The sequence below is a fragment of the Microtus pennsylvanicus genome, chromosome 9 (genome assembly GCF_037038515.1).
Source record: "Microtus pennsylvanicus isolate mMicPen1 chromosome 9, mMicPen1.hap1, whole genome shotgun sequence".
Classification (NCBI taxonomy): Eukaryota; Metazoa; Chordata; class Mammalia; order Rodentia; family Cricetidae; genus Microtus; species Microtus pennsylvanicus.
This window is the reverse complement of record NC_134587.1, coordinates 109,718,423-109,742,601: the sequence shown is the minus strand read 5'-3', so window position 1 is coordinate 109,742,601 and position 24,179 is coordinate 109,718,423. Positions and strand designations below refer to the sequence as shown.

Below are 24,179 nucleotides of genomic sequence, written 5' to 3'. Positions count from 1 at the left end.
AGAGGGTCTAAACCAAATGTTGTATCAAGACAGGGGACCAAGATGAAGCTATAGCTATAGCTATAGCTCAGTTGGAGGACCACTAGCCTAGCAGTACCAGGTAAAGCAGGTGTAGTGGCAAAAGCCTATCACCACAAGTTAGAGGAGAATCAGAATTCAGGGTCATTCATAAATAAAAGATACTGTCTCAAAAAAAAAAGCTCTTAAGAACTGTCCCTTCCAATCAAAACCCCCAAAGCCAAACTAAAAGAGTCAGGCATGCCGGGCGGTGGTGGCGCACGCCTTTAATCCCAGCACTCGGGAGGCAGAGGCAGGCGGATCTCTGTGAGTTCGAGACCAGCCTGGTCTACAGAGCTAGTTCCAGGACAGGCTCCAAAGCCACAGAGAAACCCTGTCTCGAAAAACCAAAAAAAAAAAAAAAAAAAGAGTCAGGCATGGTGGAATTTGCCTGTAATCCCAGCACTTGGGAGATTGAGACAAGAAAACTGAGTTACTCAGGCTGGGCACCGCTGCATTGCAGAGCCCTCAAAACAAGAACAAAGGAATCAATCAACCAAACCACCCAAAATCAAACAGAAAAAGGGGCTGTGGACCAGCTTCCCACTAGGCTAAGTTCAGAAAGGGGCTACGCCTTTGAGGCTGGACTCCAGTCCACAGAGTGGCCGCTGGGAGGGCTGGAGGGTGGGAAAATGAGAAGACTGGAGGAGTGGTAGTTCTGTAGGAAGAGACCAGCAATACAGGTGGGTGGACTTCTCACAGCTTTCCACTTAAAACTGTTAAGTTTTTGATTAAAAGCACAAGCTGCTAAAACCAGGCAACACCACGTTAAAAACTCTCCACACTCATGACATACCTTCCTTCACCTGTGTCACCTGTGGAACAAGGGAGGACAGACACATATAGGGCTAGACCCCAGCCTGGCTCCCTGGGTGGCTTGTGGCTGCCTCTTAGCACCTCCTGGGCCATAATATCTGTGCGTGCTGGCCCTTTGGGGTTTTTCTCTCAATCTTTAGTTAATGGACACTGTGGTGACTGCACTGGGGTCATGGAGGTTTCACTTCAGTCGACCCCTCAACACCGATCATGGAGTTTGTCATAACCCCACCCTTAGCTTTCAGTGCTTAAGACATGGTCACTAAAAGCACTCTAACACCAAGACAGATGTCAAGTTGCAAGGTTCTTGTTTGAAATGCTCTATGTACAAAATGCCCTAGAAGCCAAAAAAAAAAGAAAGAAAAGAAAGCTTAAATAAATAGGCAGGGCTGTGATGCAGACACTGAGGGGTCCCTGGGACCCAAGGGGCTGGAAGAAGAGGAAAAGGTTGGGAGCACCTGGCCATGGGCAGTGGCTGCCACGTGGCTCAGTGACGATGTCCACGAAGGCCTTGGAGCCTTGTCCCTTCAGTCATGGATTCCAAAGCTCTGAGAAGTGGCCTTCATGGTGCCTGGGTGACAGACAGCTCCCAAGCACCATCTTCGCCACCAAAGAGAGTACCTGTCTAGGTACCACAAACTGGCAGGAACCATTGTCCCTTGATATCACTGTGTCACCCTTGGTGGAGCCCATAAGCCAAGAGGAGCTGAGATGGTCCCATAACTGTCCTCCATGGGAAGGCCACACAGCTGCCAGGAAGGAAGCTCCTTAAGTCAGGTCCAGTGGGACTTCTGCCTAGTACCCTGGGCCAAGAGGCGATGTTGAATATGAGCAAGGAGATTGCCGAAGGCAAGGTGGGTACTCAAAGTCTCAGCTGCCATTAACTGTACATGCACACCTGGTCCCAAGCTCCTCCCCTGCACTAAGATCACCTTCCAGGAACAGTCAGGTCGAGAGGCTGACTTCCAGGTCCTCAGAAGTCCCTGAGTGCAGGGACACTGGAAGAACAGCAGGATGAGGAAAGTGAGGATTATGTCTCTCCCCTCAGCTTGCCCTGGGCTGGAGGCTGCTTTGTGCTGTTGCACTTAGGTAGTCGGCACCAAGGTTTGGTTGAACAGTCTGATGATGGCCCTATACACAGATTGTCATCCTATTCAGACACAGATTAGGACATCAGTCCCCTCCAAGAGATGGCACTGAGTCCTGGTACAGGCAGGGATTAGCTGTCACCCTCAGAGGCAGATGACGGCTCCAACACTCCTGGGACTCACTCAGCTCTGGACAACGGTGAGGGGCTGGTAGATACCCTGGTGGTTTTGTTCCCAGAGAGCTCCAGTGTTGGGTCCAAGTTGGGGACACAGGCCAGAAGGGCCTCACAGAAGGCTGGCCAGGCTGGTGTTAGGTCCATTCTGAGCTTGGAACTGCACAGGTGGTGGGCCATCTGTCCACTGTCGGGGAGAACACACATGGGTGAGCCTGGTGGCCCTTCTAGGAAAAAGGGACAACACAGCCCTTCACACCTGAGGAGCTGGAGGCCCTCCCCCGCATGTCTGCTCCCACCCTGTATACCGTAATTAGGTTGTGCTCTGGGAGGCTGCAGGCCTCAATGTGGTCCTGTAGCAGCTGCTGGGAGAAGTTCTGGTGCATCTGTGCAGCCTCATGGGCATCCATGGCATTCCCGCATGCCTTGTTTAGATCTGAGAATGGAGCAGGGGTCATTGTCTAGTTCATATTCTGGGTGGCCAAACCCATACTACCCAGAGCAGACAGGAATTGCCCTCAGGGATGCAAACTCATCTTGAGGCCCAGAAGGATCATCCACAAAGCCCTATAAGGAGAAGTCCCAGCTCCACCTATCACAGTTCTTTAAAGTCCCCTGGAAAGTCAGGCATGGTGGCTTGGCAGACAAAGGAATATAAATCTCTGTGAGTTCACGACCAGCCTTGTCTACAATAGAATTCCAGGCCAGCTAGGGCTACATATCAGACCCCATCTCCAATAAACAAAAATCAAAGTCCCTGGAGATGCAGTCCTGCTCATGTGCTATCAGGGCCCCACAAGTATGTCTGGTAGTCTTGTTTACTCTCACCTCTCAGGAGGGCCGATGACCACAACTGCACAGACATGTCTGGGATCTTGCTGGCCAGTTGCATGGCAGGCACCACCATGTTGTTACTCTCCTGCCAATCAAAAGCTAAGGATGAATTGGTGGCTTTGGAAGAGTGGCTTTGACTCCACCTGCCCATTTTATGTTCTGCTGCTGATGGACAAATTCAGAGCCTACCTAAAATGGTCACCTGAAGTAGTTTTGTTCACCTTGAAAAAAAAACAACAACAACAATAACAGCAACAAAAACCAATGAGCATCCTTGCTCCTGCTCTGCATATGAGGCAATGAGTGGACCACAGTGTGCTTCCTGCTAGCTAGAGAAAAAAAAACAGCTCTGACGTCACAATAAGAAATGATTAGCCAGGCAGAGTTTACAGAGCAAGTTCTACGACAGACTCCAAAGCTACAGAGAAATCCTGTTTGGAAAAACAAACAAAAAAGAAATAATTAGGCTGGGCAGTGGTGGTGCACACCTTTAATCCTAGCATTTGCGAGGCAGAGGCAGGCAGATTTCTGAGTTCGAGATCAGCCTGGTCTATGGAGTGAATTACCAGGACAGCCAGGGCTACACAGAGAAACCTGTCTCAAAGACAACAAACAAACAAAACAAAACAAAGCAAAAAGAATGAACTGTAAATTCAAGTAGATGTCCCTGGGCCTCTGAGGGAAAGCAGCCTGTGTCAGCTAAAGGTCTGCTTCAGGAAGAAGTCACTGGTCTGATGAGAAGGTTTGTTCCTTTGAGATGGCTTCTGTAGGCTCCTATAGGTGGGGTCTCTGGTCTGTGACCCGCTCTACTCAGCTTTTGTGTGGGCTGAGATGCTGACCTAGAGCCCAATGCTCTCATGAGTACTAAGGGAGTCCTGGGAAACAGTCTCCTGGTGCTGACCTAGAGTCCACCCTGAGGAATAGGAGATTGCTCTCAAGTTCAAACCATACCCTGTTCTACCTACCTAAATTGTAGGCCTGGTTTTGGTTATGTCCTGTGACAACTCCCAGCAGCAGGACACCAAACCCTCAAACCAGAGGCCAGAGAGATGGCTCAGAGGCTGAGAGCACTGGCTGCTCTTGCACCCACATGGCAGCTCAAAATTGTCTAATTCCAGTACCAGGAGATCTGACCCACTTCTTCTGATCCCTGTGGGCACCAGGCACACACATACACACATGCAGGCAAAACATTCACACATAGAAAATAAGTAAATCTAAAAATAATACTGAAAAATCTTAAGCCAGATTCTAGGCCTGGGCACAGCTTAGTGGGACAACCTAACCAAACCTAATGCAGCAGGCTGCAGACAGACCTCCACCCCCAACAACCAGAACCAAACCTAATGCAGCAGGCTGCAGTCAGACCTCCACCCCCAACAACCAGAACCAAACTGAGCAGAGGATTCTCAAACCTCAGTGGGCTGGGCAGAAGAACTGTTCCCCTCCTTCAGGCCTGGCTCAATAGATGCATTAGGATGGGTCTAACCCACATCTGAGCCAGACTTCTCCTGGTTATGTGGCTGTTGCTCTTGAAATGCTTGTCTCACCCATGAGGGGCTGGTTTAGCCGACTTTTCCCTGCGGCTCCATGCCAGGCCCAGCTATCTCCCTAAGTCAGGCTTACACATGCAGACGGGATATTTTATGGCAATTCATGGGAGTGGCAAACACTGCCAGACAAGCAGATTTCTGGCCCAAATCCCTGTTCCAAGTGTTTCGCCCCCACTAGAGTACCATCATCACATAGGTCCTGCCCAGTGACTAGGTAGCTGCCCACTTAGCAGACCACAACACTGGGAACACGAACGCCACTCCCTGCTCCCCATGGTCAAGCTACCCTCACCAATAAAGTGAAATAAAAAAGTTAAGTCATGTGAAGTTATGTGGTTGATGGTGCCACAGATATGCGAGGCTTCAGCATTGTTGGTTCCACCTAAGGTCCTGGCACAGTCCCAGAGGGCCATGTATTCTAGAGGAAAGGTGTGCTGAGGAGCCTACAGGAAGGAGCAAGGCAGGAGGTAGCTGTCTCTCAGGTCTGAGGCTTGTGAGCCTGACATATACACCCTGGAATGGAACCTGACCCCAGGCCCCCATGCCTTCCAGACCTTGCATGTTGGCAGTGTGTGGGCTTTCACAATATACTTTCCTGAATGCCAGGACAAGAGTGCCAAGCTCCATAGTGGTGCTCCCCCATTCTCCATCCTGCCCACTGGCTAGGCAGGGACTCACCCTGTGATTCCCCAGCACATAGAAGATGTGACCCAGCAGCACGAGGGAGCAGGCCGTGAGGCGGTTCAGGTCCTCTGCATTCGACATCTTTAGAGTTTCTCGCAGAAATCGCCTGCACAAGGGAAACAGATGCTGACACCTGCAGGCACATCAGTCACACAGAAGCAAAGGTGGCCCGAGGAAGGAGAGGCTGTCATACATGGTGCCCCAACCCATACTCACTTGGCTTCATTGTAGCGGCCCTGGAAGAAGGAGAAGAGCCCACGTACATAGAAAGCTGCCGCTCTGAGGCAGTGTGAGCTGCAGGGAAGCAGAGAGTCACAGATATAGGAGAAAGGTTTCCCAAAGGGAGCCTCTGCAGACTGGGGGTGTGGGATGTCTGTGCTGGGCATAGACTACTCACCTGACTGGGAAGCTGTGGTCTGGATTTATCCTCTCCAGCAAACTGTACAGCTGGTGGAGAAACGTTAGTTAGTCAGGACTGAGCTCTACGCAGAGGCCAGGTCCTGAACATGCTACAGGGGGATAGGGCTTCCTCCACTCCAGTGGAAGAATATCACAGTATGCAGCATGCCTGTCCAGAACAACCTCGAGATGGGGGGTGTCCATCTGAGGAAATCATGAAGGAGAGTGAAGGTGGAACAGCATCCCTCTGATGTCCTGCCTCAGCTTCCTGACAGTCAGGGTAGCAGAAGCCCATCCATATAAGACCTTCTTCCCCTTGATTTGTGGGGAGGCCATGGTTCTGTGACAGCATGCTTGGCAGCATGCATGCAGGATGCTCTGGGTTGGACCCCAGCACCACAAATAAGAAAAAAAAAAAAGGCACAACATGGGGTCAATAAACCTTACGTGGCTTAGGATAGCACAGAGGCCACGTAGCTGCAGGAGTGTAGCCCCAGTCCCAACCCCTCAAAAGCCGCACCCTCATAAAAATTAAACATTTGGGCTTTTCTTTCTTTCTTTTTCTCTCTCTCTTATTTTTTTTTTTGGGGGGGGGGGAGGTTGGTTTTTCGAACCAGGGTTTCTTCTCTGTGTAGTTTTGGAGCCTGTCCTGGCCCTCACTCTGTAGACCAGGTTGGCCTCGAACTCACAGAGATCCACCTGCCTCTGCCTCCTAAGTGCTGGGATTAAAGGCATGCACCACCACTGCCCGGCATACATTTGAGCTTTGCTAAGGTCTGTGGGTGCCCAGGACACCCAAAGCTCCTGGGCAAGAGATGGAGAAAGGATACCAAACATGAAGCATGTCACCTACTACCTCTTGGTGTCTATTTCCTTCCCGTATATACACACTCGCAAGGTTGGTCACAATGAAGGCCCATAGCTCCTGGTGGTTGGTGAGCTGGAATGGAAGACAGAGCATTTAGGGGGCCAGTCTGGCCATTGTCACCTTGCTGTGGCCTGACTGAACACAGCTATTCAAGGGCTCCTTTCCAATTCACCCAGTTCACTCCAAACCCAACTACAAAGTGGAGCTCTTTCTCCACCAGCCACATCAGGAGTCATTTACAAAGTGAACATGAAAGCTAGCTATTCTGGTCAACAGTGGATAATGGTAAAACATGGCCTCAACAAACAGCCCAGACAGGCCTGGGATTCTCTATCCTGCCTCGGTGTCCTGAGTGCTGGGATGAGAGGCCTGTAACCACCCTGGTTTGTTTTATTCTTTGCAAGCCAACAGATGCATACCTAAGCCTTGAAGCACGTTAGGTGTGTTCTCCGCTATTGAACCACAGGCTGTGGGACATTTAGTTGGCCAAAAGGGGTATACTGCTAGGTGTGGTGGTAGAGGCTGGTCACCCCAACATTTGGGTAGCTGACGCAATATCAGAAAATCTTTTTCTTTTGGTTTTTCAAGACACATTTTCTCTATGTAACAGATCTGGGACTTGCTCTGTAGACCAGGCTGGCCTCAAACTCAAATTCACATGCCTCTGCCTCCTGAGTGCTGGGATTAAAGGTGTGCACCACCACACGCAGCCAAGCAAGATCAGAATTTAAGGGCAGCTTGTGCAACTGAGATATCCTTTTTCTTAAGATTTATTTTATTTTTTTTAAGATTTATTTATTTATTATGTATATAGTGTTCTGTCTGTCTGTATGCTTGCAGGTCAGAAGAGGGCACCAGATCTCATTACAGATGGCTGTGAGCCACCATGTGGTTGCTGGGAATTGAACTCAGGACCTCTGGAAGAGCCATCTCTTAACCTCTGAGCCATCTCTCCAGCCCTCTGAGATATCCTCTTAAAAACTATGAGCAGGGGCTGCAGTTCAGCAGTCTAGCACTTGCCTGGGATGTGTGAAATCCTGGGTTTGATCTCCAGTATGGGATTGAAGGGAGAAAGAATATGGAATTCTAAGCAGTCCAGATTCCCGTAGTGAGCACGTCCAGTGATGTACAGGACCTTCAGCACGCCGGCCACACAAAAACCCAGAGTACCCTTCCCTGGCCTGAGCTGCAGCAAGCAGTACTGGGCTGTCAGTTGTGGGCAATAGGAAGAGCCTCAGTTTGAGGGTGAGGTCCATGTCTGCCTTAGCTCGTCCCCTCCCACGGATTCTCCAAAAGGCCTTAGCATATGACTTCAGCATTGTGTTGCTAGGCCAAAGCCATATGGAGAAGTAAGACAACCACTAAGAATGTGAGGCTCTTGGCATTGAAGAAGGACCTTGATAGTACAGCAGAAGGACCTGAGGCTAGAACCAGTGGAGGTGGCACCCAGGTGGCTCTTCACATAGCACCCACATACATGTAGCCCACCAAGGAAAGGAACCCCCATCCCAGTCAGAGAGATGCCCCAGTCAGCCACCTTGCTCATAGAACAGAACCCTGCTCATTAAAATCTCTACTAGGGGCTTCCTGGGAGAATGGGTCAGTAGCCCCCATTTCTTGCAAGGACATTGATGCCAAGATAAGGGACATTCTTCCCTGGTCCTGGGTCAGGTGGGCAGAACTGGGAAGTAAGCTGGCCCAAGAGGCATCTGGGCTGCTCTAGGAGAAATGAAGGTCAGCAGCCTAAGGGTATAGGTGCTTGTGTGGGAGCCCCATTCTCTGAAGTAAAACCCATCCCTGAGCACCTATTGAGGAACTTAGGTAGGATAAAGGCACATCCAAGGCACTGGTCATGCATACAATGTGACTCTACATAACTTCAGAACCAATTGTGACCCCAGGAGGACCATAAACTGACACAGCCTGAGGGTGTTCTGGCACTTACCAGGTGTCAAAGTGGCCACCCAGTGTTCCTATGGCCCTGATACATATGTCCGTCCCTCCTATCTGTCCAGGGTATCCAAGAACCTTCACCCCATCAGCTTCCATATCAACCAAGAACCGTGTCACTGTCGTGGTCAGTGTCAGGCCGACTACAGAGAATGTAGGCTCAAAGCCTACGGCTCTAGCAGCAGACCTAAGTAGTTTCCATCCTCACTGAGGGGTACCCAATTTGACATATTGCTGCTCCAGGAGTCAGCCTTACCCGCAAGGCTGTGGTGAATTGGGCTTCAGCATTGTCCATGCAGTTCACAGAGACACAGTACAGGCCCTGCAAGGACAGGGATAGATATAGGGCAGCTTTAAGAGTGACCCTGGACAAGTACAGTGTTTACCTGGGCCTCTGGGATGAGCTTCATACTATTGTAAAGGACGCCCCTCCCCTTGACAGAATGAAGCTCACTGGGAACATCTGGATTCTAACTGAATAGTGTCACAGGGGAATTTACTGGGACATCCGGAGTCTTTCAGGGTGGATCACCCACATTCTTTGTTAGGTATGTTCTGGGCTTGGGATTCTGGCAAGAGTAGGGCCCAGCACCCAGGGCACACTTACCAGCAGTGTGTGTAACTGGGCAGCATGGTTGGAGAAGAGCCGGGGGGACTGTTGGCACAGCTGGCAGACCTGGGAAATCTGAGGAGAGAATGGAGGTCACTGCCTGCCCTGGGCCCAGTACAGACTCAAGGCTGGAAGACATGCTTGCCAAACTAGGGTCAAAGTCCTGGAAGGAGAAGTTGTCACAGGGAGGAAGGTGACCCTGATCTCCTTTCTCCTTGCCCAACTTCAACTGAGTACTTTGGCTATAAAGTGACTTTCCAATGTTCTCAGAAAGGTCGGCACCCCAGTCACATCACAATGTTCCCTGAGCATGCAAGTTTAGGGAGTCAGGCCACTGGCTTTACATTAGATTATACAGTTCACTCTGCTAAAGCAGTGACAGTGAGGTCACTGCACCCTCCCCTCTTGACAAACAGGTCCCTACCCATGTCGGCTCCCACCATCCTGTTCTGTGCTCGCTACCTCCTGTAGTGCAGTGGCCTTGTGGCCTGTGACGAGCCGGCACATGATGATATGCTCTAGCAGGATCACTTGGAAGGATGACAGGATGGGGCTGCAGTCCAGCACTGGGGACAGGAGGCAAGGATGAGCATGTAGGCATGGCCCCACAGGGCCCTTCCCAACTAGATAAAGCCACTGTGAAGTATCCCAAGGCTGAGAAATCCCCACTGGGTGGTACTCAGGTACAGCAGGGACTTAGCAAGTACAGGTCCTGGCCTGGACCACAGGACACTCTAGGCTGAGGACTATGCCATACACAGGTCAGCTCTACAGAGGCCGGCACAGCCGCTACCCCAGTAAAGAGCTCAAGAACCTGCTGAGAGGATTCTTCAAGATGTCTTGAACTGTGCATGCCTGGGCCAGGATCCAACCTATGAGGAACCTAGGCAGCTCTTGGCAGCTCTGCACAGCTTTCCTTGGGAGGAAGAGGAGCCTAGTCCTTGCCAGATCTAGCTTAAGGGAAAGAGAAGTAGTTCCACAGGCTCTGGTGTTCCCAGCTCACTTCTCCCTTCAGCAGTGCTGAGGAAGGCACAGGACCAAAGTGGTTTAGAGCAATACTAAGGCCATGTGCAACCTGAGATGCATAAAGTAAAGCGTGTGCACAAAACCCCCTGACTCTGGAGACTTCAGAGCAAGTAGGTAAGGGTTACCCTGGCCTCCCTGGGCATGGACATGGGATTGTGTGGGGTCCCCACCCAGGTGGCACTTACTCTTAAGCTTTTCTAACTGCATGAGTGCCTTGTCTGTGTATTTCTGAGCCTTCTCCAGGTAGCCAGCCTGCATCGAATGCATCACTGTGACCTGCAATGAAAGTGGGCGGTGGTCATAGGGCCCTCTCCCAGCCCAGGCCCAGGGTGGTGGGACTCACCAGGTAGACAAGCACACACATGTGCTCCTTAGGCAGCCAGTGGAAGAGGTCAGCAGGGTTGCTGGGCAGGATCTCATCGTCGTGTAGCGTGGAGATGGTCTGGATGCACTGCTGCAGCTGTTTCAGGCATGGCTTGACACTCTTCACCTGCGGCACGCATGCTTCAGCAATACATCCCTGGAGGCCTAGCAATCTTGTCCAGCTCCTGCATGGGTCCTCCCTGTCCATGAGTCTACCTTACCAGGTCCAGGCTACTCTTTGGCAGGGAGCATAGATCCTAGCTGGGTTACACTTGGCTTCTCACAGATAGAAGCCTTGTGGGCATTGCAGCTTCTACCAACCCTCCTGTCTGCCATCCTGAGCCTCTCAGGATAGCTGTGGCTCTCATCAGTCAAAACTAACCCATATCTGCCATGTTTCCCATGCTGTATGAAAAGCTGTGCCCAACAGAAACACAGGAAAGCCCTTACAAACAATAAGCTCACTGAGCCCTCCCTGGTCCCCACAACACTGGCCCAGTACCAAAGACGGGGTGCAGTCAGTGGAACCATAGGAACAGGCAAGGGCCAAGACAGGCAAGGTGGCTTCCATACATCATAGGCTGATGCCATCACAGACACAGGTGTCAGGTCTTCAATGCAGCCATTAAGGCACACCAAGGTTCCTACTAACCCTCACAATGCTGCTGTAAGCTGAGAAAGGGAAGCCTGCTACACGACTCCCCTAGACCCCCCAACCATGTGTGCACTCAATGGATGTGGGGTCACACATTCTTACTCAAATGAGAACAGAACCACTAAAATAAACTCTGTCATCTGAGTACCCTCTTCCTTTGGGTGGTTGAACTGTACCCATGCTAGAGCATCTATGTAAGTGCACTCACCAACATGCAACAATGAGACCACATCATAAGTAATCCCTCCCCCTGTCTGAGAGACAACACACCTGCCCAGCATCCAGGTAGTGGGTCACCTGCAGCACCAGGAAGAAGACACGCAGGGACTCCTTCTGGATGGGGTTGCCCTGCCAGTTCTCCACGATTTGCCCGCACAGTGTGAGCAATGGGTGCACCTCTTGCAGTTTGCGCTCCATCAGCAGCAACTGGAAGGGATGGTGAGCGAGGTATCACTGTCACCAGTCCAACAGCTTAGGAACCTCCCCCCAGACGGCAGAGCTGGGAGCAATAATGTCAGGAATGGCAACGCTTGCCTTTAACCCCAGCACTCGGGAGACAGAGGCAGGCAGATATCTGTGAGTTTGAGGCCAGCAGCCTGGTCTACTTAGAGAATTCTAGGACAGCCAGGGATAGAGACCTTGTCTCAAATAAACAAAGCTAGATACAACAAAGGAACTGTACAGGTGGCTCCACAGCAGGCTTCCTCAATAGCACACCTGCTACCTGAAGCCATACAGCTGCGCCCACCAGTCTTGACTTACCATCCCCTTGCTGAGCAGGAATAGTGCCCTGGAAAAGAGACAAGACATCAGGTTTGAAGGACACCAGGAAGTCTGGGGATCAAAAAGGCTGCCCCTGAGAGAGGTGTGCTTAATAATATAACCCTTTAGTGTGCTGCATTTTGTTCTCATTTATATTTATGGTATTTTGGGGAGGGCATGAGGCTATTCTCATGTAAGCCAGGTTGGCCTCAAACTTGATATGCAGCTGAGGATGACCATGAATATTTTTTCTGGGGGTTGGCATGCTGGGAATTGAACTTAAGGTCTTACACTGTCACCATACTCCCAATTTAACTTTGAACTTAGGAAAAAAAATCAACTGGGCATGGTGGAGCACACCTTTGATCCCAGCACTTAAGAGGCAGAGACAGGTAGATGGATCTTTGTTAAGTTCAAGCCCGTACTGGTCTATATATGGAATTCCAAGACAGTCGGAGCTACATAAGAGAAACTTTGTCTCAAAAAACAAAGAATACACACACACACACACAATTCACTTTTGTTATGTCTATGTGTGAGTGCCTACATGTGCAAATGCATCCAAAGAGGCCACAGGGGCGTGTCAGATAAGATAACTAGGAACTGGAGTTACAGGAAACGGTGACTCTCCTAATGTAGGTGCTGAGGAGTAAATCTGGGTTTGGAATGCTCTTAAACAATGATCCACCCCTCTACTTTCTCAGTCTTCAACTTGGGATCTTTCTTCTTTGGATCCTCCACCTTCAGCACCTATTATTTTACATGATGCAGACATACCTGTGAGCATTACAAAAGGTCAGAGGGCCAAGTTCTGGGCAGAGTAGAAGATGGCACCCTCAAATCACCTTAATGCTCAACATAGCAGATATGGGCGTGGCACAGAGGATGCATGAAACAGGAACTGGCTTGGGCTGTCACTACCTCACCTGTGAACTGGGTTGTGCTCTCCCCGCCCAGGTCCCTCTCTGGATTAAGGGCATAAACTCATATCACTGGAAAGGTCAATGTTCTCCCCTCTCCTCCTCCACAGGTCATAGGGTTCCTAAGACCTGTCCTAGCCCCTACTCCTTGGACTTTCCCAAGTAGATCTACATACATGGTGAAACTAAGGACAGGAACTCCCACAACAGGGCAGGTTGGTTTCTCATACCAATGCTAGCCCACTTTACTTTGCCTCACTCTTCAACAAGTGCAGCATGCAGAATCACAGCTGGCTGTCAAGGAGACCCTATACAATAAAGCCTAGACAAATCCTACCAGAACTCCCCATTTCAAGAGATTTGGAAACTACATGTACAAGTGCAAATCTGTCATCCCAAAGAGAGGCTGAGGCAGGAGGATTAAAACAAGTAGCTGGGGTTCATCCTGGAATACAGTAGTGACAGACAGCCTGATTCAAAAATATCAGAGAAAAACTGCCAGTACCAGCTCTCCAATGAGATACCGGCCCTGCCTTCCCTTGCTAGGCTACTTGCTAAGACTGATTATATGGTTCACAACACCAGAGACGACCTTCACACACCAAGATGCCATGTTTAGGGTCAGTACCAGGATAGCCGAGCAGGAGGAAAAGGATGGGCTCAGCCTACCTTGTATATTCAGATCCCACCACTCGGGCATACTCAGCCCCCACACCCAGGAGGTCACAGGCTGATACCAGGTCCTTCTCCAGTGTGTGCAGTTGCTAAAGAGGAGAAAAAGCAATGACCACGGCTGTCAATGCCCGTCCTCAGAACTTGCCCCGGTTTGGCTGAGCCTCCTACATCAGCACAGTCACTGCAGTGCGGGTTTGGAGTTCAAGCAACAAGACAGCCATCAGTGATAACTGCTGGGGAAACAGCTGGACAAACACGACTCATGCTGTCATTTCAGACTGCACAGAACCAGCAGTCTGGGCTCTCAGGCAGACCCAGTGCATACCAGGTGGGTTACTAGGAAGGGCTCTTTCAGGAGCAGGGGAATAAGGATGCTTCAAATCGGAAGTCTGAACAACTGAAAGAGAGACAAATACAGCTAATCCCTGGAAAGGCACATGCAGCTCCTTGGTATAGAGCGCAGCTCCCTTGCACATAGTGTCATGTAGCTGCCCAGCCCACTTCCTCAGCTGCTGGCAACAGCACATGGGAGGCTGCAAAGAGACAATGTGAGCATGGGAACCTAAGGGGACCTCTTGGGGAAAGGTTCTCAAGTCCAGTATCTTTGGCTATGTGGGGGATAGGGCTGTATCACAGGAGACACGACAGATGGCTAGGTCAAGGGCAGACAACACCAGCAAGGGGTCATCCAGGTGCCCCCGAGATAGAGGTGTAGACAGGATGAGGGAAGAAAAGGTGACTGGCATAGTGGAACAACCTGTCCTCATATGGCAGCCAGGAGGCGCCCAAGGGGAGCCTGTGTGACTGGTACTTGAGTTCATGCCCTAAGGTCTCATTCGCTCCTGTACTCACGGCGAGCTGGAAGAGGAGGCGGCAGTGCCAGTATGGCGTCTGCTGTGAGATCTGGATGGCTTTCCGCAGCAGTGGCTTCGCTGCATCCACCGAGTTCTGAAAGGAAATGGTTTCAAGTTCAAGGAGGACAAGCTGGCAGTCACATGCACAGGACCCTGATGCAGCCGCTGCCACTTGATGGGATGAGGTGGGAATGCAAGTACAGTGTACTTGCCACTTGGGGAAAGTCTACATGCTTCTGCAATCACATCTTGATAGGTGTGATGGTTTACACCTGTTTTATCAATGCTTGGGAATCTGAAGCAGGACTGCCCGTGAGAGCAAGGCCAGCCTAAGCTACAGTGTGACACTGTGTCCAAAAAAGAAAAAAAAAAACTTAGACTATAAAAGACAAGCATGGTGGATCATGCCTTTAATCTCAGTATTAGGGAGGGAGATCTCTATGAGTTCAAAACCAGCCTGGTCTACATAGTAAGTTCCAGGACAGCCAGAGCTATGTAGAGAGACCCTGTCCCCAAAAGAAAATAACAATATAAAAACAAGCAAACCTCAAAAAAAAAAAAAAAAAAAGAAAAGAAAACCCAAAAAAAGAAAACCAAACAAAAAGTTTAGAATATAATATAAAATATAATAGCTTCTCATTCAAACATGTATGGTAGGCACCTTAGGTTGGGATCTCAGTACTAAGGAAGCTAATGCAGGAAGTATGGATCTGAAGCCAGTTCAGGTTACACAGCAAATTCTAGGCCAGCCAGGGGTAGGTACATAGTGAGACTGCATCTCAAAAACAACTTACACATATACACACATAGACACACACACACATTTGGTATTGGGCCTGGTGGTGCACACCTTTAATACTAGCACTTGGAAGGCAGGCAGGTGAATCATGAGTTTGAGGCCAGCCTGCTCTACACAGCCACACCTATGCCAGCCAAGGCTACATACTAGGACCCTGTCTCAAAACACCCCCACAAAAAAAAAAAAAATCCAACAACAGAAACACCAAACCCAAAATGAAACCCAAAACCACACACACAACTATTTGGGAAAAGCAGAGAGATGGCTCTGGCTTGGGTTCAGTTCCCAGCACTCACACGGCAGCTCACAACCATTTGTCAGTCCAGTTCTAAGGGATCTCATATCCTCTTCTAAACTCTGGACAACTGGCAAGGATGTAGTACACTCACATACACGAAATATTTATACCCATAAAATAAAAATAAATAACAAAATCTGAAGGGTGGGGGTGCGGTTTGGTGTTAGAAGGTATCTATTTAGCAGGCTTAAGGCCCTGGTATCCCCTGGACCACAAAAAAAAGATACAAGGAAAAGTTGCACCTTTAAGAATACTGGACGAAGGTGTTGAGTCACTTCTATTGCAGTAGGCAGTACACACTGGGAGGGGAGAGGCACAGGACCAGAGCTCAGTGGCAGTGTCTTTCTAGTACAGGTGAGACACTCACTGGTTTCTGTCCCTAGCCCTGAATTAGTAAACACAGGAATAAAAGTATAAGCAAGCCACACACAAGCTGCAGCACTCCACAGAAGGGCTCTGAGGACCTTGTGGTTCTGGTGTTTGCAACAATCATGGGGTGAGTTCCCAGGGTCTCCGAGGGCTGAACACAATGTGAACTTCTACCCAACTGGAAACCATAATCTCCCGCCCAGGAGATGGGGAGACTTCGCTTTCAGAACCAGTTAACATGTTCTCACCTCTTGACAATACAGCTCTGACAACAAGCTTGCTGCCTCAAATTTAACATCTTCAAACTGTGGGATCTGGAGAAGGCCAGCTAAGGAAGTACAATGCAAAGACATCTCTTTATCTTATTTTTGTTTTAGAAGACAGGGTTTCTCTGTTTAGGCCTGGCTGTCCTGGAATTCACTGTGTAGACCAGGCTGGCCTTGAACTCAGAGATCCACTTGCCTCTGCATCCCTAGTCCTGGAATTAAAGGCGTGCGTCACTATAGCCTGGTGCAAAGTTCTCTTTAAAAAGGGCCAAAGTGCCAATGAGTCCTCCTCCTCCACGTTATAGGGCAAGCAGAGGAGCCATGTTGGGGCAGAATGAAGACCTTGCAACCCAGAGTGGTGGCTAGCTTCCAGGGCAGTGAGGGCACATGGTACGCCAGGGAAGGGAGGGATTTCTAGTTTTTACCACTGGCTTTTCATTCAAGCAGAACATCCCCCCTCAAGAGCACAGTACAGGGCCTTGCTCAATGGCAGAACACTTGTTTAGCAAGCCCCAGGCCCTTGGTTCCACCCCTAGCAGGGCACACCCCCAACACACACAAACAAGAAAAGGATACTTGCTGTGATATCAACCACTGAAAGAGAAAGAAAAAGGATTAATTAATTTTGAGGCAAATGCTTGGTGCCTGGCTATGTGGTTCATGCTGGGGCTGGCAATCATCCCCAAGAAGTGTGGGGAAGTGGTGCGTGTGCTTCTTCCCCTATACTGATCGTGGGAATGGAAGCTGCAGGACACTTGGTAGATGCCTAACAAAGAGGGGATTTATCCTTCTAACATCAAATAAGAAGCTAATGCTCCCACATACTCCAGGGAGGGGATCCCAGGGTGATCTTGGCCACATTCCACAAGTCAGCAGGGATGATGGTCTGGCAGAAAGCTTGGACATTCAGCAAAGCTTTGCTCAAGAGTGAGTTACAATAGGGGAGGGAGTTGGTGTATGGGGACAAGTTCCTCCTGAGGAAGCAGCATATTAAATAGGCTTGAAGAGGGCAGAGCTAGCCTCAGAAGGGAGTGCCAGTGTGGACAGCAGCTGGTCAACCTGAGAAGGTACACTGAAACATCTTCAAAACAAAACAAACAACAAAAAACCCTGGTTACTATTGTTACTGTTCTTGCAGAGGACTCCTCATGTTGGCTCACAATCACCCACAATCCCAGCTTCTCAACACCTTTAGTCTCCACAGGCACCTACATTCAGGTGTGTACACAGAGACAAAAGAACACACATAAAAATAACTAGCTGGGTATAGTGGTACACACCTTTAATCTCAACACAAGAAGCAGAGACAGGTGGATCTTTATGAGTTTGAGGCCAGACTGGTCTAGACAGCTAGCCAAAGCTAAACAGTGAAACCCTGTTTCCAAACAAATAAGTAAATAAATAAAAGTATTCGGAGGGCCAGTTTTGACTTAGGGAACCACTGTGTCTCAAGCTATATGTTGCAACAGATTCCTAGCTAGTGTGCCATGCAGTATACAGTCATTTGGATCTTCAGGGACTTCCTAAGAAGACACCTAACAATGAACTGCCAACCTAGGGTCCAAAAAACAGTTACCAAATAACTAACATTTGAGAGGAGCCTGACAGGTGTGGATAGGTGGACTGGGCCCTTGAACATCCCACTGTCTCAAAAGGCCATACAAGATGGGGCACTTGACGCTGGGCTTTGAAGGCTGGAGTAGGATGTGGTGAGCACAGGGCTCTGCAGGAAAGGGGAAGTAAGAAAGGAACCAAGACCTGGACTAGCTGGGGTGGCAAGGCTGGCTGTTTAGTGCCACACATGCAGCAGTGGCTGGGAGTCCACCCTTGGGTGTGAAGTCTGACCCAGTAGGGAGGAAGTACCTGCCCAAATTATTTTTTTTAATAAAAGCTTACTTATTTATATGATTTCTTTACATGTATGCGTGTGTGTGTGTATATTCAATAGCCCATGAATGTAAAGGTCAGTTCTTTTCAATCATGCTCTTCCCCTTTCTCCCTTATTCCCTTGAGACAGAAGGAAGGTAGGCGCTAGCAGCCAGCAAGCCCTAGGCCCCTCAGCAGCCACAGCACTGGGGTTCCCAGTGGGGTTATGTGCACATGTCAGCTCTTTTACATGGAGACTGAGATCTGCACTCAGGATCTCACTCTTCAACAGCAACAGTTTTAAGCCAGTGAGCATTTACTCAGCCTCATGTTTTTTTGGTTTTTGAGGCAAGATCATGTCAGCCTTGAATTAATAGCATCTTTTTTTCTGCCTCAGCCTCAAAAGTACAGGGAGTATATGGATGAGGCAGCACACCCAGCTGACAGGCTTCTTATCCATAGAAAACAAAGTAACAAAATAATAATAATAAAACAAAACAAAAAAACTCGGATCAACTTGAGTAGCTACTGATTGCTACAATCATGACTGGAAACAGAGTGAGCTTCCCTAATGTCTTGCTATGGGCAGCCAAAGCTCTGGAACCGCTTCCAGCCAACACCTGAGGGTGGACAAAATGGCTCACTGGGTAAAGGTTCCTGCCACCAAACCTAGCACCTGAGAGAGCAGACTTCCACAAGTTGTCCTCTGAGCTGCACACATGCTCTGTGTACACACATGCACACACTTAACAATGTGAAAAAGGAAATAAGGAAGTCAAACACTAAAAACAGTATTTTGAAGATGACGTGGAGGAGGCAAGCAGGGGGAATCAGAATGAAAGGCGATGCTGACTTTAGTTCCTTAAGTCAGAGGGGACAAAGAGAGTGAGAGAGAGGAGAGAGCAGAAAAGAAAACAGGAAGAAGCACAGGTTGTTGTCCATGGAGCCGCTCTGCATGATAACTGAGGCGTGGGCATGGGTTTCTATCCCAGGCCTATACAGCATGTACTCTAGTATGATCAAAACCCAGGAGAGAAAGAGCTGCTCCATCTGAGCCTCAGGCATCAAGAGAGAGGGAAGAGACTCCCAGGCCAACCGGGGAGTAACAGTGCCTGACCAGTGGAACTAGAGTTGTTTTTCAGGTCAGATGAGCAAAGCCATTATCATAGAGCAGCTAGGGCAGGTGCAGCACAAACCTACAGCCCAATATGGAAGCCCAGGAAGGGCACTCAAGCCTGGGTGATTGAGACCATCTTGGCCAACTCCACCTAACAAAGCAACCCACAGAAAGCCAGTCATCAGCAGGGTGTCCTCAACCAGGCCAAAGACTAACTGTAGATGCAAAAAACAACAGTTCCTCTCTTCTCTGCAGCTTCCAAATGGGGAGCACCTAAGAATGGCGTTACACACTGCAGGTCCAGAGACAAAAGGGATCATGAGATCAAAAGAACAAAGTTTGAGGTAGCAGAATTAGAAGTAGAATGCACACAGTAGGATGCTATCAAGTGTGCAACAAGAACCTAGGTTCAATCCACAGCACTACAAATTAAATAAAGAAGGTTGAAGATGCTCATTCAGCAAGTACTCCCTGAGTTTTGACAGCCAGCACCCACATAAACAAGGTGCTGAGCTGCAAGCCTGGAATTCCAGCTCTGGGAAGCAGAGACAAGAGGATATCTGGGCTTATTGATCAGTCAGTCTACCCAACTGGTTAGCTCCAGGTTCAGTTTTCATTCCTGTCTCAAAACTGAAGGAGAGAAGCTAGAGAAATGGCTCAGAGGTTAAGAGCACTGGCTGCTCTTCTATAGGTCCTGAGTTCAATTCCCAGCAACAACATGGTGGCTCACAACCATCTGTAATGAGATCTGGTGTCCTCTTTTGGTGTGCAGGTGTACATGCAGGCAAAATACCGTATATATAATAAATAAATCTCTATAGCTCTGGCTGTCCTGTAACTTAAAAGTCTTGCCTCAAACTCACAGAAACCTGCCTGCCTCTGCCTCCAAAGTGTTGAGACTAAAGGCATGTGCCACCATCACCCGGAATAATAAATGAATCTTAAAAAAAAATTAAGGAGAAAATGCCTTGATACCACCCATAATCTTTCAGTCCTATGGCAGATGGACAGACCACTGAAATGAGGCTGTCTGCTTGAAGGATGGGTGTGAAAATGAGGCAGAAGTCACATTTTGGCTTTGAAGACAAGACCAAATTCGCACAGAAACGGCAGGCTCTGTCTGACAGGATGCAGCTCACAATGCCTGCAGCAGCAGCTTTCCAAGCTCTCCAGCAAGGCAAGCAAATACTGTGCAGATGAGAGCTCACACCATCATAGCCAGCTGGAGCGTTTCAGAGCAATGAGAATCCCCACATGTCAAGATCCCACAAATACTCTAAAAAGGATGGCTTCACACCCCTATTCTCTCTCTGTCTCTCTGACACACACACACACACACACACACACAGAGACAGAGACAGAGAGAGACAGAGAGAGAGAGAGAGAGAGAGAGAGAGAGAGAGAGAGAGAGAGAGAGAGAGAGAGAGAGAAATTTTTGGCCTTCTCTTATTTACAGGATTTCCCAAAATCCCAAGTGGTACTGGGAAGTCAGGGTAAGAAAGACTAACACTCCTGGGGTTGAAGAGATGGTTCAGCAGTTAAAAGCACCGGTTGCTCTTCCAGGGGACCTGGGGTTCAATTCCCAGTTCACAACTGCCTATAATTCTAGTTCCAGAGGATCTGCCACCCTCACACAGATATACATGCAGGCAAAACATCAGTGCCATAAAAACAAACAAACAAAAGACTAACACTCCACCTCAATTTTCCCACACACCCAATTAAATCATGACAAAACATGGTCTCTTTCTCAAAATACCTTATTGTTCCGAACTTACCGTATCTTGTTGCTGTACTATCCACTTCACTGATAGGTGACTGACTAGACATCAGGCACCTATTTATGAGCTACTGAATGCAGCACTGCAGTACTGTACTTGATACCTGAAATATCCGCTAAAGGGTACTTAGAGGAGAGGGTCAACAGGTGGGTCTAGCTACAGCGTGACCATGGTGACAAAGGTCAGCAAGGGAAGGAGGGAACAGAATGTACAATTTCAAACCTAAGAACCAAAGCCAAGTGTGGTTTCTAAAAGAACCTAATTACACTTTTAGTTTTTTAAAGAAAAGGGCACCTTGTTGTGTGGCTCAGGTTAACTTGGAATTCCTGGGCTCACTGAATCCCAATTTCAGGGCTCTAAGTGGCTTGATTATGGTCTGTGTGTGATTCATGCTAGTATTCTTTACCGAGTGGGTCCAAGAGAGGAGAGAATAAAGCTCATAGCTGTGCTTTGGGGAAAGTGCAATGAGAATAAATGAAGGGGCTGGTGATAGAGTTTAGGAGCAGAGTGGCTTACGGACAGGTCCATGGGTCACTCCCAAGCGGGAAAAATGGGGTTTTACATGCCACTTTAAATGAAACTCACTCAAACTTTGAATGGAGGAGTAGTTGAGATTAACAGGACTTCCAGGTACTGAGCTGGGGTGATCTATGAAGGGCACCATATGATTCTGTGGGAGACCCCTCAGGAGTCAGGTTTCTGTGACAGCAAAGGAAAGCACTTCACAAGTGTTTCAGTTACTACTCTCAAAGCCAAGAGCTAAAAGAGAGCAACTGCAGGCATGATGGCACAGGCTGAGTGGATGAAATACAGGATACACTGACACCCAAGGAAAAAGGGAGGGAGGAGGTGGTGGGATTAGCTGCTCTGAACAAGAAAGAAAAGTTTTAGAAGCAGCCAGGTCCTGGCAGTCTCCAGCCTGCACCTACACTAAAGCCTGGCCCTTGGCAGGATCACCTCACTCATTATGCCCTGGCCTCTCCAATCCACTGCTGGCCACATGCATTCCTTGTTATTGACCTGAATCTCGGAGTGGGTTCACTGGCTCGCACCATTCAAATGTCACTCTCATCCAAATAAGAGACACTTGCATGCCCACTGTCCCAACGGGCCGACATCAACTCTATACTTCCTGTGGTCCAGTTCACAGCTCTCATACTATCAGGTTTACTGACTGCTAGTCTCACTAAAGAAAAAGCTTACATAGGTAGTCACTGTTTCAGTTAGCTAATACCCAGAGTCCAAAACAGGCTTGACACTCCACGTCAAGGGGAACAAGAAGCTCCTTGATGAATAAAAGAAAACGCAAAACAAAAGAACAAAAATAAAAACAAAACAAAAAACTTCACTAACACAATAATCACTATCTTGGTCTAGTATGGGAACTGGTGATCATTAAACTGAAGGGGCTAGAGAGATGACTCAGTAGTTAACAGCACACAATGCTCTGCACAGGACCCAAATTCTCTTCCCAATACCTCCACTAGGCAGCTCACGTACAACTCTGACTCTAACTCAAGGCCTCTGACCTCGGTCTTCTATGTATCATCAGAGTCTTCTATGTAGCCCTGGATGATATGCAGCACTCAGATTTGTATACCTGTCTCCTAAGTGCTGGGATTAGAGGTTCCACCACCACACCCAGTGCATTTTATTTTTAAAATTAGTTTTATTATGTGTGTGTGTGTGTGTGTGTGTATGAGTACAGGCACATGTTGAAGTCAGAAGACAACGTTTGAGAGTCAGTTCTCACCTTCTAACGTGGGTTCTAAGGATCGAATTCAAGTTATTAGGCTTGTGCTGCAAAAGCCTTTAACCACTGAGTCTTCTAGCCAGACCTACTTTTTTTCTTTGAGGCAGTCTTGCTACTGTAGCCGAGGCTAGCCTTGTGTTGATCATCCTCCTGCCTCTACGGTGAGTGCTTACATTCTAAGCATGAGCAACTATACCTGGAATCTCAGTACCTGATTGCTGGGAATTCTGAGGCCGTTCTATGGTACATGGTAAGACCCAGCCCCCATAAACAAAAACAAAACCTCACGGGGTGATCTTTGCTAAACCACATCATCTCACTGTATTGTTTCACTCTGGATAAAAAGGAAGTTAGCTGTCAGTGAGGATTAGAAGTGTACAGCCTGGGAAACAAGGATTCTGAGCCCCTCCTGAAGGCAATTTCCTTAGTCTGACTTAGTCAGACTGCGGATCATCACATTTATTTATTTATTTATTTATTTTGGTTTTTCGAGACAGGGTTTCTCTGTGGTTTTGGAGCCTGTCCTGGAACTAGCTCTGTAGACCAGGCTGGTCTCGAACTCACAGAGATCCGCCTGCCTCTGCCTCCCAAGTGCTGGGATTAAAGGCGTGCGCCACCATCGCCCGGTGGACCATCACAGTTAAAGACCCGAGATGACCCAAGGAGCTCCTTCAATCAGAATGGAGATAGGTGAATGGCAGAAAGGAGGCGGAGGTGGCAAAGGGACGGTTTCTATGAGAAGAAATATGTCTACAGCCACGGAGTATATTGAGGAGAGGAATGACAGCTACCTCTTCCAATTCTGTGAAGCACCAAGTTGTCACAAGACAAGCTGGAGGTGAGTGGGGACTCCTTCAAAGACAGAGCACTACGTGTCAGGAGAAGGCGGCACCAACGACGGGACCGACCTCCAGACCCCGGTGCAGCAACTGACTCCGTGATCTACATCCTTTGCTTCCTCACAGGACAAATCTCAGCTTCCCCAGTAGCCTTGGCACAAAGGACAGACTGGAGACCCAGGCAGCTGAGGGACCAGGAACGAGCTTCCAGGCTGACGCTCTGGCCAACGATCCCACTGCCATCCAAACGGGATCCCCGACGCGGGAACCCCGTCCTTGCTAAGGCAAATTCCCCCGGTCCCCGCCGAGAGGGCGTGGCGGAGTCGTGTCTGTCAGCACAGGTGAGGGCGAGGCCTCCGGGAGCCCTAAACCCGGTGGAGGCGGAGAGGGCGCCCCCGCGCCCCCGGCCCGCCCGCCGGCCCGCACGCTCACCGCCTTCTCCAAGTGGCTGCGCGCCTGCTCGCTATTCTTCGTGTGGTGGTAAAGCACCGAGCCGAGCTGCAGATGCGTACGGGCCTCGATCCGCTGAGGCGGCTTGAACGGAAACACGGCCTGCAGGCAGTGAACGCACAGGCGGATCTTGGGCGGGCTGGACGTGCGGAAATGCTCGGCGAATCCCAGGAGAGCCAAATACCATGACTCGGCTGCCTCGGCCTGCGCTGCTTGAGCCGCGGCCACCTGCGCGGCCGCCGCCGCCTGCGCCGCCGCTGCCGCCTGTGCCGCCATCTTGGCCTGCACAACAACAAGCCGCCTCCACAGAGAGGCGGAAGCATCTCGAGGGGCGGGGCCTGGCGCTCCTCGCGG

The 24,179-nt window shown here is 49.3% G+C and overlaps 1 protein-coding gene across 4 annotated transcripts; it reads right to left on the bottom strand.

Moving 5' to 3' along the window:
• Positions 1 to 1,164: 1,164 nt before the first annotated feature.
• Mau2 (MAU2 sister chromatid cohesion factor) lies at positions 1,165 to 24,140 on the bottom strand. 4 transcript variants are annotated; one of them, XM_075987280.1, is made up of 19 exons: positions 23,808 to 24,140; positions 16,596 to 16,613; positions 16,002 to 16,067; positions 14,286 to 14,381; positions 13,428 to 13,522; positions 11,839 to 11,866; positions 11,347 to 11,502; positions 10,402 to 10,548; positions 10,244 to 10,334; positions 9,495 to 9,598; positions 9,030 to 9,107; positions 8,679 to 8,744; positions 6,458 to 6,544; positions 5,603 to 5,652; positions 5,422 to 5,499; positions 5,200 to 5,311; positions 2,963 to 3,053; positions 2,443 to 2,570; positions 1,165 to 2,321 (listed from the first exon to the last, which is right to left on the bottom strand). In XM_075987280.1, exons 1-19 carry the CDS (start codon positions 24,099 to 24,101, stop codon positions 2,247 to 2,249), a joined length of 1,860 nt encoding a protein of 619 aa, XP_075843395.1. In that variant the 5' UTR covers positions 24,102 to 24,140; the 3' UTR covers positions 1,165 to 2,246. The 4 variants fall into 4 exon arrangements, with proteins under 4 accessions (XP_075843395.1, XP_075843396.1, XP_075843397.1 ...); XM_075987281.1 differs by having other exon boundaries at positions 6,461 to 6,544; XM_075987283.1 differs by having other exon boundaries at positions 2,006 to 2,314.
• Between the last annotated feature and the right edge of the window lie 39 nt (positions 24,141 to 24,179).